This window comes from Lissotriton helveticus, chromosome 1_1, assembly GCF_964261635.1.
Source record: "Lissotriton helveticus chromosome 1_1, aLisHel1.1, whole genome shotgun sequence".
Lineage (NCBI taxonomy): Eukaryota > Metazoa > Chordata > Amphibia > Caudata > Salamandridae > Lissotriton > Lissotriton helveticus.
The window spans coordinates 286,996,732-287,016,103 of NC_136057.1; the positions used below are offsets into that span (position 1 = coordinate 286,996,732).

The following is a 19,372-nucleotide window of genomic DNA, read 5'->3' on the forward strand; positions in this document are numbered from 1 at the left end:
GTGTCCTCCATCTGTTTTGCAAACTGTGAGAAATTGGATTTCTTGTTGAGGGGATGTGAGCCCTTCTCAAAGTTAATACCCAGAAACCGGTCCCAGGATGCTTGTTTCCAGTCCAGAGAGTACCTGGAGTGGCAGTTCTGGCTGGCCTATTCTCATGAGGAGCAGGGTCAGGACTGATTTGCATATGGCTGGGTCCAACCTGGGGTGGAATAGTGAGCAAAAGAACAGTGGATTAAACCCAGATCTCTTGACTGGGGATGAGTGGCTGAAAGGTTTCAGTACTCGGTCCATCATCTTGTGTTTGCTTAGCCCGTCTCAATGAACTGCTACCATCCGTGTCAGAGTGAACCACAAGAAGTCACTAAATTAACCTCTGCTCAACCTTCTGGTAGCTTGGCACACAAGTAGTCAGGCTTACCTAAGAGGAAATGTGTAAGGTATTTAAGCATCATACAAACAGGAAGAAAGTGAAACCACAGCACAAATCCCACAACAATGTAGAAATATAGGGTAAAATATAATAAATTAATTAACACCAAACCGACAACGATCCAATCAGTAGAACTGCAGATATGCAATTTCAAATATTTAAGGTAAATTTTGCTCCTAAAAACACCAATCCACACTCGCAGTTATATGGTCATGCACAAGGTCAGACAGAGTGCTTAGGAGCTCGGGCTGGAAACAGAAACTAGGTTAGTCCTGCTGAAAATGTTTCCTTATGAAATCCAGCACACAGAACATCCTTCCCAAAAAATACGGTATAACTAACCCCTTACTGGATAGCAGATGTACCAAGTATTCTACCTTGTTCACACAAAAAAATGCTTTTGTCTCCCTACAATTTCTTGCAAAATTTTGAGTAGTTTATCAAACTCGAAGACCTAATTTGGTAATAAGTTTGAACTTACCCATAGGTGTGATCAAATCTTCTATGTAAGTCAGGTCACAATTCTCTACCAAAATAGCATTATTGACGCGTAGTAGGTCGATGCATATGCTCCCTCATTTTGTTTTTTGTCAGAACTAACAGATTCATTTCCTTGTGAGCCTCATATACTTAGCTTAACGGTTCATTTTGCTACCTTCAAAGGCATTAGTTGTTACATCTGTAGGTGATAATATTTTCTTAGATCAATGTTCTTTGTGCCTTTCTATCAAAATCATTGTGATCCTTGCACCTGAATCTAGAATTAGTTGAATATCTATACCCTCAAGAGTTACGGGCACATGAGGCTCACTGTTCCGTCTATTGTTTTGAACACATCCTACTTCCACAACATTTAAGGAAAGTACCAATTCATTTATTTTGCTTTCTACCATGTCATATTCTTCAGAAAGACCTTGGTCTTTGAACACTCCTGAGAATAACACGTTAGTTCCTGTACAAACATTACTAAAGTGTCCTACTGTATTGCACTTCCAGTATTCAAGAGCTATATTGAGACACTTCTTAAAATAGGACAAACGAAATAAAGATCAACACCTAGAACATTGTTCAGGTTGAGAAGCATATAGTACCTCTTCCTTTTCTTCCAATGGATGGTTGAGCTTTGATGTTGGCACCTACTTTGGCTATATGCATAATAGAATAATGACTTTTTAACTGGTTGGTATATTTTTGAGAACATACTTTTGTTATATCCACAGCTTAGGGCCGGATTTAGATCTTGGCGGTACCATTGTCCTGCTGCGGTGGCGGTATGAGTACTCTATTGAGCTGACGGCAGTCCACCCACTGTATTTAGATGTTGAGGCAATAGACAGGACTCCGCTACGGCGGTGTCTTCTATGCTGGCTAACAGTGCTCTGTCGCCGCCAAGTCGGCGCGATTGCACTGAGCTAATTTAGATGTTCCCATTGTAATGGGGATGTCTGGGTGTCAGAGTCCTGAAGGAGTGAGGCCCTGCTGGTGTGGACACAGAAAAATACTACTTATCCTTATCTCAATACACATATATTTGTTGTGAATGTGTCATGATGTATATGTAGGCAATGTGTAATGTCCATTTCTTACATATTGCATAGAACACCAACATACACACACTAATGTATGTACACCGACAGTCATCACAAGCACAACACCGTAACCCACAATATTCTTATGCGTCAATACAGGTGTGTTCATTTTAACACAATAAGTGGTAAGATGCGCAATCATGCATGACACAAACAAATTTGCAGGTAAGAGCAATGTAAGAATACACAGACAAATACTAATGTTAACGGGCAATTCATAGTGAGACAGATGACACAGAAGCCTCACTTGGATTCCGTTGACAACAAGGTGGCTGAGCATTGTGATAAAGTGGTAGCACAACAGGAGGACCTAAACCATAGGGTTCAAAATGGGACCTGAAGTGGGAATCCGAAAAAAGGTAAGATTTCATCTTCTTTTCGTTTTCTGCCAACCCGAGCTTGGAGGTTTTCCGCCAAATTAGCCTCGACGGAAAGGCACATCGTAATCAGGACAGTGGGAATCTTGGCGGGACTCCGTCCGACAGCTGCTTATGTCTCCGACGCCGTCGATGTGGGAGCAAATTGGGCAGAAGGGGTGTATGCTTGCATAATTCCAACATGTAGCAATAATATTTATATATTGATTTGGAAACAAAGCGCAAAATAGAAAGAAGAAGCATGCTATTCGTGGTTGAGATCTCTTGTGTGATCAGCTGAAGGGTGCAGATAGCTGTGATGTATGTAAGAAGTGCTTCAAATACGGAGCCTCATTTACAAGGCCTGTGCGCCGTTAGAATGACGCTTATAATGATGTTCCGGCAGCCCACTGGGCTTAGCCATATCCACACGGCCACGTAAGGCCACCGTGTGGCTTTTCATGTAAATATGGAGTGAGACAACGCAGCGACTTGCGCTGCGTTGCCTCACACTAGGATGGAGAGGCCTTCGATGGGCGTTACGGTGGGTGTTCCCACGTAACACCCATGACATATGACATATTGCCCGATTAACAAATTGTAAACCTAGCAAATGCATCAAAAATCCTACGTCTCTCCTTTGGAGGTGCGACAAGGAAAAATAATTATTTCTCCTTGTTTTACCCTCCTTCTACATGTGCAGCATTCAGCAGCACACATAGAAAGAGGAAATTGCCTGAAATTGCCTGAATTAATTCCTGCACAAAAAACAATCATCCCTACAATGCATCCAACGTGGTGCAAGGGTGCCTGCGTTGGCGCATTGCAGGTAATTGAGCGCCAGCACAGTGAAATATCTATCTGATAGGTATGGCATATTCCTGCCTTTTGTTTTTCTCTAGGGCAGTGCAGCAGGAAGGCTTGCAGCGCTGCCCGATGGCAAAGGTGTGTAAATGAGACCCACAATGTTTAATGAGTTAAATAACACAAGCATGCTAATTGTTGAAGAAATTGCCAGTGAATTGCGTTAAACAAAATTATCCATTAGATGTAGAGTTAATGCAGTTTTCAGAACCTGTGGAACAGTTAACTTCCTGAAGTGATGTTGTCATATGTGCGTCAGTAATACTGCAGAGACTGACAAAATAAACATCAGAACGGAGTTCAGAACAGAGTTATGGGGTTATAGAGCTGTGGTGAATAAATGTGTGACACAAAACCCATGGGAGGCACTGTCACGCTAGGGAGCCATAGGGAGCGTTTGGTCTTCCGGGGCTCTGCCCGAGGCATCGAGCCAGTCACTAGCACACCAGCTGCAAGGCAGAATAAGGCTTGACAGTACCAATCTCGGGCTTCGAGTGCATCACAAAGTAGACTGACTTCGAGTTAACGCTGAAAATTACACCCATTCCAAAAGTTGTCATTGTCAGTATATGATTAAATGAAACATTTACGACAGGTATACCGTGGGACCATACCCCTCTAAACTGTAACAGGACTCCACATGCCACTGTGAAGTCAAAACTTGAATTTAATTAATGCTTTGTCCTTTAGATAGTTAGGTTTCATGCAGGTGCCCGATATAGGCTCAAGTAGCAACCAAACCTTTCAACTATATTTCCCCTGACATTACACTGCATACTGTTTTTTAGTACTGACCTTTTACCTAGTTACGGTAATGCCTAAATGACATGAGGTTTTCTCTGTAAACTAGACACATTAATTATGCATGAGGATTCTTGGAATCACAGCAGGACACCATCTCCAGCATAATAACTATGTATAAGGGTCATTCCTTCTGTCATCCTAATAGGGACATGACACAGCAAGGTATATCCCCTGGGGGTCCCACTTTGGGTATATATACACCATATCTTGCTGAGGTAGTCTGAGGAGAAAATGTCTTCCATGCCGACACACTGACGCAACACTGTCCCCATCATTTGTTCTGTGTATTTCTCTGAGACAAAGTGAGCATGAGTGACTGAGCGAAAAGTATCGCACTGTTTCCATGATCCTGAGGGATCACGGTTGTCATGTTCAATAGTTGCCAAGAACTATTCTCTCCTTGGTAAGAGGGGTTTCTAGTGGCACTGTGAGCTAGCTGGTATAGAGGCTAACATACATAATAGAGATTCAGACTGATATTTTAAATTAAATATCTGGAGAAATGCCCTATAAGACAACAAATGTACGAGAAGGAAAGATGAAGACTTACCTCTTTTGGGGCATAGGTGCCGAAGCCCAACACCGGTATCCGCTGTCCGTCATTCATTGTGATGAAGGAATCTTTGTTGAGCTCCATGGTCTCTCCAGCAGGCTTCTGGTATGATGTGCGGCGGAGTTAGTAATGGAAGCTGTGGCGATGCTAGATAAATAAACATTGACACAGGAAGGATTGGTAATATACATATTTTACTTAAATGCAAATAAAGGCAAGCATGCGCAAACTATGGGGGCACCACTTTGGGTATATATACACCATATCTTGCTGAGGTAGACAGCAAGATATCCTGTCATGACATACAGAACCAAAGGGTCACAACACATTGAAGACAGTGTGACACGTGAGTAGTTTGTCATCAAGATCGGTGATCATGCTACGCTTTATGTCCACATAGATTTACACAAATCCAACCACCTAGCTTTCAATGGCGTGGTACTTGAGAGACAAACAGCATTTAGTACTTAAAGCAGTACTACTCACATACTGTAACATGCAGTTCACAAACCTATGGTCAGAGTCTTCGCCTCCACCTTCCCTATATTTTCTTTGTGCAGCTGCATCTCAAAGAGACAGAGATCTCCGCACACACATAGGTATGCAGTTTTGAAATAAATGTGAGAGGGATTGGGAGAGTGGTGGAAAAATGGGGAATAAGTAATACTAGATGGAAGGAGTTTAGAAAAAATTAGTGACAGATTACATTTTGGGGAGGGGCATACTAATAAACATGCACACAAAACAGCAAGACTTTCTAAAAGGGTTCACTCTGCCACAGTTGCATATATCTCCACCAGCTAGTGCGAAATTACTATTAATACCTTTACACTCATAAATTATGTTGTAGGCGAATCCACCCCAAATTTGAAAGTGGAGAGGTGTAAATCTCTACTCGGAAATGTGGAATACACCAAGGTGTAGCAGTAAATATACACATGGGTAAATATGCATTTACTTTTGTGAATCAGGCCCGTTGTGTTCCAAGTTCTGTTTTCAATGGATAAATCAGATGCACTGACTTGTTTGTGTTAAAAGTACTAACCGTCAGATGAAAGTGAGACATGTCTGACAATCACAGTTAAGAAATTATGGCAGGTTTAGTAAAGCAAATGGTTGGAGCAAAGCCTATATTGAACCCATCTGAAAGTTGTTGTAATATGGTCCTTTGCAAATAATACACTAGAACTAGCACTGTCAGTTGTGTTGGTTTCACTATTTTACAACGATGATCACAAGTCCACGCACACACAAAATCTTGCACCACTGCTTTATGATGTATCTCTTCTGTACATGCATCCCCTACGTACACAGAACAGGTATCAGCATGGGCATCGGCAATGGAGGTTGTTTTGCTTACATGGAATGGGCACCATGAAGAAAACAGAAATGCAAGCACAGACCAAGTACCAACAGGGCCATCAGCAGTGCAAGCTACCCTCAAACAGAATAGGTATAGCTGTGGCTGGCCCTTCAGGGCAGAGGGACAATCTCTGCACAAGTAGTATCCTAATAGGTAGGGTAGGTCTGAGGTGGGGGTTGTAGAAAAAGGAAAGGGATCCTTTCAGGTCTTTTCCCTGGCCATTGAAGGTTTGCGCATGCATTAAAAAAAGTCACAAGTGTTTGAAGTTTGAATTTAATTAACTAAAGGGCACCTGACATGTCCTCAGGAATCAAAATATAGGTAACAGCAATCTACATTATTTTATCACTGAGAACTGGAACTAATAATATCCTTAGAGCTCAAGCCTGGATTTCTCTCCTTGGTTATGATCCACCTTGCACTTAAGCTTCTACTCATTCTGCAGTGTTGAACTTGGGGATGTTTATGTGACTGAATTAGGGGTCATTGAATTGTCCTCTACTTCGCTTATGTGACTGCCCATGATCCTTCAGACTCCATCATCAGACGGTTCATGTGCAATAATAGCTTCCGGATTTACTGCTATATCTAATTTATGGGACCTGTGCTTTATAATCTATTAAAAACGTATCTGGGAATTACTTGGATTATGGGTCATGTAAAATAACTGTCATCCCAGGATGCTTCGACTGATTTGCTTGTCCATTGACTGATATGTAAATGCACTGACCACTCTCTGTATAAAACTGTACATATCGTTTTTAAGTTAATGTTTAAGCCCTAGGATGTCATCTTGGATCTAAGAGGATATGTTCTCACCTCTGCTACCTCTGGCATTTTGATGATTAAATGTCAATCTCTGCAGAAGGCACATTAACTTATCAAGCTATCTCACTAGAATTGTAGCATGAGTTTAATACTAATCTCTGCAGCAGAAGTGATCATCGACCTAGTTATATTCCCCAACATGCCAACTCATTTAGCAATTACTCTAGATTAGAACATTGTCTGAGAAATCACGTAAGGCATACCTAGCCTAATGCTGATTCTGCTGCCTCAGAACTACCAGATGCTGAAGGTACTCTCTTGCGTACATTGTGCTTTGGCAGTTTCATACTCATTTAGTAGGCATAGAAGGGGTTATTAACAGTGCTTGGTACAGAACAATGTGACCTGAAGGTACAGTAGACGTACAGTGCCTGAAGAGATTGAAACAAGCTTCAGACCAAGCTTGTCAGAAGTTTTTACGAGACCAGGAGCCTAAATGTAATGCTGGCCCTCTTGATGCCACATCCGTTTTGTTAGGTGCCATTAGCTCATGTGTCATAAGCCACCTACCTGGATCCCTGATGATTCCAATGGGGCGGAGACGCTAGTTACCGAATCCTCACCAAACTTGCCCTCGGTTTACAGGAGGAGACACTGCTCTGGTGGCAAATCCCAGAGGGAACGGATTTGGGATGGAGAGAACATGTAGAGTCAGATATTCTGTGGCTCATGTACCCAACAGCAACACTGCAGCAGGCATTCACACCAGTCTGATGAATGGTACTGGCAGATGTGGTAGCTAACAAATAATAAGGCTTGAGTCTAGTATTAACTCGATCTCTTAAGGCTCTGGTTCCCAAACTGTGCGCCGCGGCGCCCTGGTGCGCCGTTATCAGGAGCCAGGGGCGCCGCACACGATGTGGGAAAGAGCGTCTGGCCGTGTGTATATTATGCTTTTTTTTTTAGGCCCTACCAGGGCCTGACTACAGGAGGAATGTATTGCAGCTAAGCTGGCGCAAGATAGCCAAAGTACTTCCTGTCATCTCACCTCGCAAGATGCGGGGAGGGGGTGTGGGAGGGGTGAAAGGAAGTGTGAAAGTATGTGTCACTTTCGTCGCCCCCCGCCTCCGCGATGTATAGGTTGCCCTGCCCCTAGTCTCTGCCTTTCTGAAGCAGAGCATCACGGTGGCGGCGGGTGCACAAACAGCGCACAGCGCCCAGCCAGTACTGAGCCCAGTGTCGGCACCCTCACCTACCTTTCTGCACCTGGAGCAGCAGACCATGTATCTCTTGCCTGCATTGTTCCGCGGGCCGCCACAAATTCAAAAGCCCCAATTTTGCGTGCATCCAGAGCCCAAGGAACGGGTTTTATCTCTGCGTCAATATCACACGCACCTGAGCATGAAGAGCGTGTTTCGGCCTCAGTGGTACTGCTGTTTGCTTACATCTAATGCCATAATTCTGCCCAATTTGGAATGATTCATTTTCAAGTAGCTGCAACCCAGTCAAGCTGAGAGTTTCTCACCATAATGTTCCCCCTCCCCTTGGGCCTTGTTACTCAGCACGGGCTTTTTGTGCATGTTAACCCTGACTCTACTGAGGTATATTTTAAGGCAACATTGCATTTGGCCACTTTATTTTCCTCTGCCTGGCCACAATCTTAGGGCAGTGAGATACCGCATTAGCTCGGTGAACAGCTCTACGCCCAGGTCACCTCCTTGTCCTAACCCTCCTTCCTGACCCCGTGGGGAGAAATTGCAGTACCCGTGACTGGGATTGGATTTCCAGCCTAGCAGGGCCGGGAATGCGATCAGCAGGACAAGAGGTAAGCGGTGGGGAAAAGGGTGTTTTCTGTATTTGTTAATATATAGTTACTAGCTGCAGGGCCGGCGCTAGGCATGGGCAGCTGCCCTCTATTCGGGTATTACTTGATGTGCTTACAACACTTCTGAGAATGACTAATGGTCTGCTGGTAGTTTGTGAATAGCTAGCTAGCAGCTGCTATCCTTTTTATCCCTAATACCTTCATTGAATCCCAATTAATGTAAGGAAGCCAACAGGAAGTATTCCAGAGGTCTTGCTTACATCCCCCCCACCCGCCCACCGGTAAAAAAATGGTGGGGAGCCACGGGCAACTGCCAATTAGGTCAAGGGAGCCACGGGTTAAAAAAGTTTGGGAACCACTGTCTTAAGGTATCACCTCACAAAAGCTTTTCAAATCTCAACTAACCTTTAGTTTTGTTTTCATTTAGATTGCCTGTAGATGCTCCTTTATCAAAATATTTGAAACTGTAGCGAGTATGATTTCAGCATTAAACCCACGAGCAAATTTGATTGGGGTTAGCTTCACCCACGTCTTCTTTGGCAGAACCCAACCAACAGTCTGTACAAGTTGAACAAAAACACAGGTTACCTATGTTTGCAGCACAATGTTGTGACTGAGAGTAGTACAATCAAGTCTGTTAATGAGTCTCTCCTTTTCTTCTTGGTCTTTTTCCATCCAGGTGCAAGACTAATGTAGGACTTTCTTTGCGATTAGGTCGAAGCGGGAAGATCAAGGGAGCTGGCAAGACAGAGTCCTGGAAGCTGGGAAACTGGTAAGTGGCAGGTGAAGAGGCTAAGTGAAGGCGAAGTTGGGTAACGGTCTTTAAATAAGACTGCATTAGAACATTCATAAAGGTCACATTCTAATTGTTTGTAACAAGGAACAGGAGCTGGGGATTCATTTGTTGAGGGTTGCCTTCCAGAAGGTAAGGTTCATGTTGAGGTCATCTATGCCAGTTGATTGATGCTTATTCTGGTGGATTTTCTGAATGTGTCCATGTGCGTGAAACCTGTCATTGCATATGCATGGTCAAACTTTTGTACAGGCTATTATTCTTTTTAAAACAAACCAGGCAACACCAGCTGCAGCTACCTATTACCAACAGCATGTAGTATGTTCAAAAGTCAACGTACAAGACGTTTGCTCATTCATAAGTGTTTGGAAGAATGATATTCAGTCATGCTGGAACATTGTGATAGTCAAGAGAGGTGAGCTGTGGCAGGAATCCGGACATGTTTTTACTTATTAAAAAAATATGGTACCCTTGGGAAAGAGAAAACATGGCCTCTGTCTCCATAGAGAAGTGTGGCCGTGTAAGCTGCCTCATTATTATTGAGGCTTGCTTGCAATACAAAATCCATAATCAAATGTCACTGAAGAAGATTGGGGCTTTAAAAAGCAGGGGGGCGTGGTTATAGAGCAGGCTCTACTGCCAATCCGTAGTAATCAATGTTTACCCTGCTTCAGACAGGAAAGTTTAATGTGTATCATGAGAACCTGAGGCTGAGATACGTGCTCAGGCCATGCCCATTTCATTCTGGAAACCCAGCTGCAGCTGCAAATATGAGTTTGGTGAGACAGGGATTTTTAGACAAGCATTGAAATGAAGTTACAATCAATGTTGTTGGGACAACAAAGGTCAGAGTCTCTGTCAGAGTAAAATATTATTGTGGTCTCACTTCGTACAGCTCCAACAGTCTGTTGCAAACACCATTGGATACAACACCCCACACAGCAAATCCTTGTTCAAGACTGGATGGCTTTTGTGTCAGTCTCAGTTGTCTTGTTTTTATTGGTGTCTTTCCTCACTTTCTGTGTTTGTCCTGCCTACTAGAGTTTTTTAGTTTCTCCATTGGTAAATTTGTTGTCGATGGTGTGGCACACTGCCTATGAGAGTCAGGTTTCTCCATCAGTAGATTTGTTGTTTCTGTTTCCGTCTCCAGCACCAACTGCCTCTTTCGCCTGTTTCCATGCACCTCCTGCCTATCGTAATGGATATTCCTGGCTTCTCCATGTGTCCTATCTCTTGGCACATGCTTCATATTTTCATGCTCCTCATTGTCTTTGCATGTTAATCCAGTATCACTGTACACCAGAGGCACACCAGTGCATTGCGCCATCTGTATCCACAGTATTCCGCCTAAAACACCCGCCACCCGCACCTCTTTAACATGCGTCTGTATATCATCCAAGTCTTGATGCACCTCTGGCATTTATCACTGCCCCTTGGTATATCTTGCTGGACTTGATATGTGTTTCAATGAGCACTGTGCCCGTTTTGCTGCTAATTCCCAGAGTCCTTGAACAATTGCCTTTCTCCCTACACTCCTCGTCGGTCCCTTTACACCATTTGCAGGTCTCCTTTCTTCCTTTCTCATAGCAAACTCTTCCTGTCTCTATGCATCAGGTCTGTAAGTGGGTTGAAAAAAGTGGTCATGACCTATGAAGCTAACTAGGACATCTTTCTATAAGATGTGTTAGCTTATATAATTAAGGGTGTGGTTAAAACATGTAAACTCAAAACCTGTGATTCCCATAGTATAACAACTAACCAGTATTTCACTGCTTCTCTGCGAGCTTTCTGTTTTTACTTCTAGACATATCACACAATAATGGACAGGCACCTAAAACAAGCCAATCCTATTGGCTTTGTCAATACTTGTTAGCACTATCTGATAAATGAATAACAATCATTTTGCTGTGAATAATTATAAAGTTTTTCAATTCTGAAAATACAAGACTGTGAGACAAACATTATATGGCCACTCTGGCGGACCGTATCGATGCCAGCACCAACAGCTGCAAATAAATCTTCACCATTCTGAAGGATTCCAGGCCTCCAGCAACTCGATCACCCCCTTGAAGGACCTATGCAGCAATCTCTCTCAACGGCAGCAACAAAACCACTTCCTTTACTCCAACTTCAACATACAACTGTACCTAACAGACCTCACTAAACGCCTCACAATCTTATCCAATGAACCAATGCTAACCACAAGGCCTCTCATAACCCCAGAAGAAACCACCACCAACATGAAGTTCATCCACTCAGGGGCACAATCAAACCCCTGCCTCAACCAAAACTACTCCAGAGGACTGCAACCCATCTCACATCCATTCTGAATCCCTAAACCTTTTCAGTGACCTTTCCAGAAGCGTATAAACATGCAACAGTCCTTACATTGCTGAAGAAGCTCTCCAGAGACATTGCAAAACTCGCCAATGACAAACCAATTACAAACCAATCTCCCTGCTACCATTCCCAGCCAGGGTCTTAAAGAAAATCATCAATGGATACCTCAATGACCAACTCCTCAACACCACTCAGTCTGGTTTCAGACCCAACCACAGCACAGAAACTGCTCTCATTGCTGACACGAATAATATCTGCATGATTCTGGATGGGGGAGACATAGCTGTCCTCATTCTCCTGTACCTCTCCGAAGAATTTGATATGGATACGGTCTCCCACCTCATCCTCATCCAACTCCTACAAAATATTGGAATCCATGTATATGAACTCCGATGAAGCTACTGCTTCCTGACAGGTAGGAATAAGTCAGTCAGCCTGGCACAGTAGATCTTGGAAGCCCACTACCTCATTTGCGGAGTGCCACAAGGACCCTCACTGAGCATGACCCTCTCCAACGCATACATGATTCCTCTAGCCAACATCCTCTGCTCTCATAACATCAATGTCTTCTCCCATGCTGAAAAAACACAACTCATTCTCTCCCTCACAGACAAGACAGTACCTGGATCAAGTTCAATGCCTGCATGGCTGAAATTTCCCAATGGATGAAGACACACTGTCTGAAGCTGAACATCCACAAGACCAAAATTGTGGTCTTCGAGAAGTGCACTTCACTGTGGGACTCCACTTGGTTGTCAACAGAGCTAGGATCAACACCCACCTCCACAAACCAAACCAGGAACATTTGGATCGTCATCTACATCGAACTCGACTTGACCACTCAAGTCAACACCATCACCACCTCATGCTTCCATACCTTGAAGATGCTAAGAAAGATAGCCAAAGGACTGCCAATCAGCACCCAAAAAGCTGTCATACATGCCCTTGTCAAAAACAAACTTGGGTACGGGAACAGACTTCATGCTGGAATCAACAAAAAACTCAACAAAAAGCTGCAGACCATTCAGAACTCGGCAGCCAGAATCATTCTCATGCCACACTCACAACACACCCCACCTGAAGGAGCTCCACTGGCTCCCCATACACAAACAAGCACCATTCAAACTCCTCGTCCACCCTTTCAAGGCCCAACATACCTCAACAATTGCATCTGCTTTCACAAACCTTTCAGACACGTCCACACATCTGGACTCCTACTTGTACAAATCGCACATCTATGGAAAATCAGATCTGGCAGTTGAGTATTCTCCTACATCGCTCCTAAAGCATGGAATGACCTGCCTCTACATATAAGAGCAGCCTCCTCACTTCTTGAATTCCACAGGAAGCTGCAGACCTGGCTTTTCTGGTCTTCCCACTAAGCCCTAGATTTGGCTAGACTCACACCACTTCAGTGCCAGAATAATATATAAAATAACATAACACAACAAGGGTTAGCTGGTATTGGAGTGTCTTACTCCCACTCTTCCATTCCTACCACTTTCGTCTGCAATCTAGTAGACATTTAGGCCCTCATTTTCCCCACTTCTTGTTGAAATCGTCAATCTGCATAGCTCAAATCTCATTTCCTTTTTGTTCAGCACTTTCTTTTCACTCTCGCTTTTGCATCTACTTCCTTGCATCTGCTTCACTTCACCACCCCCTACACACACACACAACGCACCCTGTCACCTGTAAGCGCTGCTTTCTCTTTTACTTATGCCCATCAATAGTTAGACACCAGTGCACCTCCTTCACACACTTTCGCACGAAGCACAATTACAATTGGCACACGTGACAATTTCTCTGTGAGATCTGAGGAGAGGACAAAGATTGGATGTGGATGTATATTGAACACCTTTATGAACCATTGATAGGCACTGTCGGAAAATTGCACTGCCTCAAGCCTCAATTCCAGAGCTCCCAAATGTGGCCCACTGTAAACACTCACCCACAACCTCAACTTACACAGACTCAGTTCACAATATGCACTGTCCAAGAGAAACATGCTGCAGGGAAAAAAACCACACAGGTTCATTATAAAAAGCAGACACTCTGATTAGCTTAACAGTTTTTACAGTCATTGTTTAGAAATCCAGCCGAGTGTGTTAAGGCCATGAATATAGGGCCCTAAAGTGCTCTAATGGAAAATGCAGAGAAAACCAAACTCTGATAGGTCCTTGTCTCGCTTGATGTGAAGATGGCCTTCAATAGTGTCACCTGGCCCTATATAATTAAAGTATTAGTGAAGATTGAAGTGAATGAACTTGGTAAAGTTTTGAAAAACAGCTAAGTGCATAAAAGTGGAGACTACTCCTTCCGAAAGTCTGACATAAGGTCTACTAGGCAGGGCTGTCCTCTATCCCCATTAATATTCTCGCTCACAATAGAACCCTTTATTTAAAAAAAATGCAAAACAACCTGGTCATAAAGGGAGTCAAGGTAGGTACAAAGGAGCTTTAGTTACTAGTTTACGCTAATGATATATTGGTTTTCCTTACTAAACCTGAAACTTCTATCCCAGAATGAAGGAGTTAGTACCACGTTTCAAAGAAGTCTCCAGTGTTCTTAGAAACAACACAAAATCTTGTGGAATGGGGATAGCGGCCAATATCGAGGATCCTCAGGCAATCCATGGCCAACATGGCTTTGCCTGGACCGAGGGCCCACAAAATACCTCAGCATTAGCCTGTCAAACACTATGGCCAACCTATATTGGTGCAATTTACCACCTCTGCTGAGGACTTTAAACATGGACCGTTATCAATGAGGCAATTTAGAAATCGCTTGGCTAGGGACGATGACATTGGTAAAGATTAACTTTCTGTCTAGACATATTTATGTGTCGAACAGTCTACCATTGCAATTGCCGAAATCCATAGTTGAGAAAATTCAACAAAAACATCTTTCTTTTGTTTGGAGGGGTCAGTCTGCCAGGGTTTCATGGGCAACTCTGCACAAAGACCTTGAGCTTTCCATACAAGGAATCCTAAATCCAGGCATCTCAGGTCCATCTGGCCCTATATGGCATCATAATCTTATAAATAGGGGTTGGGTTTAGGTTGAGCAAATTTTTCCCAAATGCCATTACATTTCTTGCTCTGAATCCCTCAGCGGGCACTGTTTAGGAGTCTGCAAATTCTGACCATGACTCTGATCCTATTAGAGTATTGGCAACATATCAAACACAAGAAGAGGCGGTAAACAGACATAATATCGACTCCAAAATATCGAATGGACATAATATCGAGTCCAAAATATAGGCTGGACAAAATATCGAATGGACAGAATATACACATCAAAAATATCGTTTTGGAGGTAAGTAATGTAATATCGAATTTTATAAAATATAGATAGTCAAAATATCGAAGTACATAATATAGGTTAATAAAAATATCGAACATTTAATAATATCGAATTTTTTATAGTGTATTTTATGTGTTAAAAGTGTTTATTTATGTTATAATGTAGTTAAATTAATGAATTTAAAGTTATTTAAATTTTGCGTAATTTAATTCTGTAGCGGGTTGTGGGTTTATAGGGGAATAGGGTGGGAAGTAATTTAATTATAACTAATTAAATATGTAAAATAATGTATTGCTATTTGTTTATAATTGTTAATTAATTTTTAATTAATTACATTTTAATTGCCATTTAATTTTATTTAATTGTTTAATTGATAATTATGTTAATTTAACTAATTTAATTTCTGTAGCGGGTTGTGGGTTTCTAGGGGAATAGGGTGGGAAGTAATTTAATTAATTAAATTTTAATTGCCAATTAATTTTATTTAATTGATTAATTGATAATTATGTTACTTTAATTAATTTATTTCTGTAGCAGGTTCTGGGTTTCTAGGGGAATAGGGTGGGAAGTAATTTAATTAATTAAATTGTAATTGCCAATTAATTATATTTAATTGATTAATTACCCTAGGCTCCTGTCTGGAGGCAGTCTCCAGATGGATGCAATCCTCATGTTTAAAACTTAACGGGGAGAAGACAGATGTCATCCTGTTGGGCAATCCCTCCCCCTCGGGCTTTGCATCCTCCTGGCCTCCATGCTTAGGCCCACCCCCCACGCCCAAACCCCAAATAAAAAGCCTGGGGATTTGGTTTGACACCGACCTGAACTTCTCGGTTCAAGCCACGAAGACTTCGGCTACCTGTTTTGGGCTGATGAGGATGCTTCGGAGGGTGCTCCCTCTGCTCCCATTCCAGGCAAGGAGGATCCTGGTCCAGGCCCTTATACTATCCCGCCTGGACTATGGGAATGTCCTCTACATGGGAGCTCCCGCCTATACCATCCAGAGGCTCCAAGTCACCCAGAACAGTGCAGCCCGTCTACTTTATAACCTTCCCCGTCGGCAGTCAGCGAGGAATGCTTTAAGGGAACTTCACTGGCTCCCTATAGCCGGAAGAATACAATTTAAGGCCATGTGTATTTTACACAAGGCCTTCCATCGTACTGGCCCTGCAATTCTTCAGTCACTGGTCACCCCCTATGCCCCACCTCGTTCCCTCCGTTCCAGCTCCGCCCAGCTGGCTACTCCCATCAGATTCAAGAAGGCTCGCTGGGGTGGCCGCTCCTTCTCACACACTGCGGCAAAACTCTGGAACACTCTTCCTCTGCTTCTGCGAGAAACTGTAAACCATCTCTCTTTTAGGAAAACTCTAAAAACTCACTTGTATGCCACTCTCTGTTGACCTGCCTTGAGCCCTCGCTAACCTAGTTCCTGTCATAAGCGCTACGAGGCCTCCGGGTAGTTAGCGCTATACAAGTGCTGTTTCATTCATTCATTCATTCATAATTATGTTAATTTAGCTAATTTAATTTCTGTAGCGGGTTGTGGGTTTCTAGGGGAATAGGGTGGGAAGTAATTTAATTATAATTAACTAAATATGTTAATTTATGTAGTGTTATTTATTTATAATTAATAGTTAAATAATTGTTAATTGGTAATTAATTAACTTTTAATTGAGAATTAATTTTATTAAATTGATTAATTTTATTTATTTATTTATTATTTTATTTATTTTTAGAGTTTTGTATAGCGCGAACAAGACCCGTGGGTATCAGAGCGCTTAACATCGAGGTAGGTTACACAATTGACAGTCCAATATCCCATCTAAAAACAAACAGATATAAGGTAATAGGCACTATGGCTATAAGGGTGCCTAAATAAATCTATTCAACACATGTGCAGTTAGTAATAAAGGTGAGAGAGGCCTAGTACATAAACACGATCCATATCAGTAGAAAAGGTAGACCTTGCAAGACCCCAATTGCATGAGGACAAGGGGTTGCGGTTACTTGGTAACCCGGACTCATTGAGTACTGTTGCTTAGGAATGGATTAACCCTCTCAGCACACTACATCACATTACATCGCGGTAGGTTACACATTGACAGTCAGATATCAATTCCAACAACCACAGATATAAAGTAGAAAAAGTTGTGGCTATAAGGGATGCCTGAATAAATATATTCCAATCACATGTGCAATTAGTAATAAAAGGTGAGAAAGGCCTAGCTTATAACACAGTCAATATCAATTGATAGGTGAGGTAGAAGTTATATAGTTTGGCTATGAAAAACAACCTATTGCGATTCCTTGATTAACCCGGAATCAATGAGTTCTATTGCTTAGAAGCGAATTGAGCCATCTCAGCACATTACATCACATAACATCACTGTAGGTTACATATTGGCAGTCAAATATCACTTCTCAATATCAATTCTAACAACCAACAGATATGAGGTGAAAGAGGCTGTGGCTATAAGGGTGCCCAAATAGGTATATTCCAAAACATAAGAGTAATTAGTAATAGAAGGTGATAAAGGCCTAGCTTATACGCGATCCATATCAGTAGATAAGATGAGGTAGAGGTTATATAGTTTGGTTATGAAAACATCACTTGGTTCACATTGTGGTATCAATCAGGGTACAGCCGAGGCTTGCGAGTGGTGTCAGTCTCTTGACAGTGTTAGTATTCATGAAGGGGGACCACTCTTCAGCTGGTGTAGTAGTTCTTATCAGCGATCCGTCGGCTTCCCTATGCCAAGTATTTACTCATCATATGGCTTTTCAATTCCCGTTTGAATGTTGCAATATTTTGTATCTTCCTGATGCTTGGAGGGAGTGAGTTCCAAACTCTGGGGGCAGCTCCAGTGAATGCTCGATCATAGGTCTTTTTCTTTCGAAAAAAGGCCGGCCTCAGCAGCAGCTCCTTGGCGCTTCTCGTTGGTCTGTTTCCTCCTGATAGCTTTATTTTCTTGCTTAGGTATCCTGGTGTGTTGTAGTGCACCGCTTTGTGAGTAATACATGCTGTCTTCATTTGTATTCTGGCCTCAAAGGGTAGCCAGTTTAGTGCTTTCAGGTGAGGAGATATATGATCAAATTTCCTCGATCCCGTGATAAGTCTTGCCGCAGCATTGAGGCAGGCATTTAGTGGTGCTGTAGATGTTTTAGGTAGACCAGTTAGTGTAGAGCAGCCATATTCGATCCTGGATATGACTAAGGACTGTATAGCCAATTTCAAGTCTGCTTCTGAAATGAATGGTTTTAATTTTCTTAAGTAGCTCAGATGGAAGCGGGCATTTTTCGCCATTGAAATAATGTGAGCTTTCATGTCGAGGTTCTCATCTAATATGATTCCTAATGATTTCGCTGAGTTAACTAGGGTTGGTGTGCAGATAAGTGCAGTCACCAATTTGGTCCATTCCTTTACTTCCGGGTGGCTCCTTGGGGGTGCAATTAACATGAATTCTGTTTTCTGGGCATTTAATTTCAGATGATTCGTCGTTAACCATTGCATAGCCATCTTTAGTGTCTTATTCATTAGATCTATGTCATCAAGGGAGGCGATCTTTAAATATATTTGCGTGTCGTCAGCATACATGTGGTAGGATATCGTTGATTTCCGAAGTATGTCTGTAAGAGGTTCGACATATAAGTTGAATAGATCTGGGGATAGTGTTGAGCCTTGCGGGACCCCAATTGCATTAGGACAAGGGGTTGAAATTGCTTGGTTAACCCGGAATCGTTGTGTTCTGTTGCTTAGGAACGATTTGAACCATCTCAGCACGTTACCGGCCAATCCCATCCTGTCCTGTAGCCTGGACAGTAGTGTTTCGTGGTTTACCGTGTCAAAAGCGGATGACAGATCTAGGAGAATCAATAGGCATGCTTGATTTTGATCTAGAGCTTGTAGCGCGTCATCCACAATATGCAGGATCGCTGTTTCTGTGCTGTGCCCTGCTCTGAACCCTGATTGGCATTCGTCTAGTAGGGAGAACTTGGTGATGTGTTGCTTCAATTGGCTCTGCACGCATTTCTCAATTAGTTTGGCCAGTAAAGGGATGTTGGTTACTGGTCGATAGTTATTCGGATCTGATGCGTCCGCTGTCGGTTTTTTGATTATTGGCGCTACTTGTCCTGTTTTTAGGCAGTCGGGGAGGATCCCTTGTGTAAGTGAAGCGTTTATTAATTTGGTCCAGATTGGAACCACAATGTGGCTGATTTCTCTTACACATTTTGCAGGTAGAGGGTCTTGATAGTGGTTGTTTGGTCTGATTTCTGACAGTGTTTTGGCGATCTTGACCTGGTCATATAGTTCAAATGTGTCCCAGTTTGCTTCATTCTTTGTTTTGTCACTTTCTGTTGTCACACCGGTCTCGCTCCTCGG

General features: G+C 42.6%; 1 protein-coding gene across 1 annotated transcript in view; it reads right to left on the reverse strand.

The window, feature by feature from the left end:
* The window catches only part of LOC144796503 (aldo-keto reductase family 1 member C1-like), a 224,778-nt gene that overhangs the window by 183,272 nt on the left and 22,134 nt on the right, over window positions 1-19,372 (reverse strand). Inside the window, exon 2 of the mRNA XM_078668206.1 lies at window positions 4,594-4,743. Coding sequence (XP_078524332.1) covers window positions 4,594-4,680 — 87 coding nt within the window. The 5' untranslated portion in view covers window positions 4,681-4,743. The remainder of the gene's footprint in view (window positions 1-4,593; window positions 4,744-19,372) is intronic.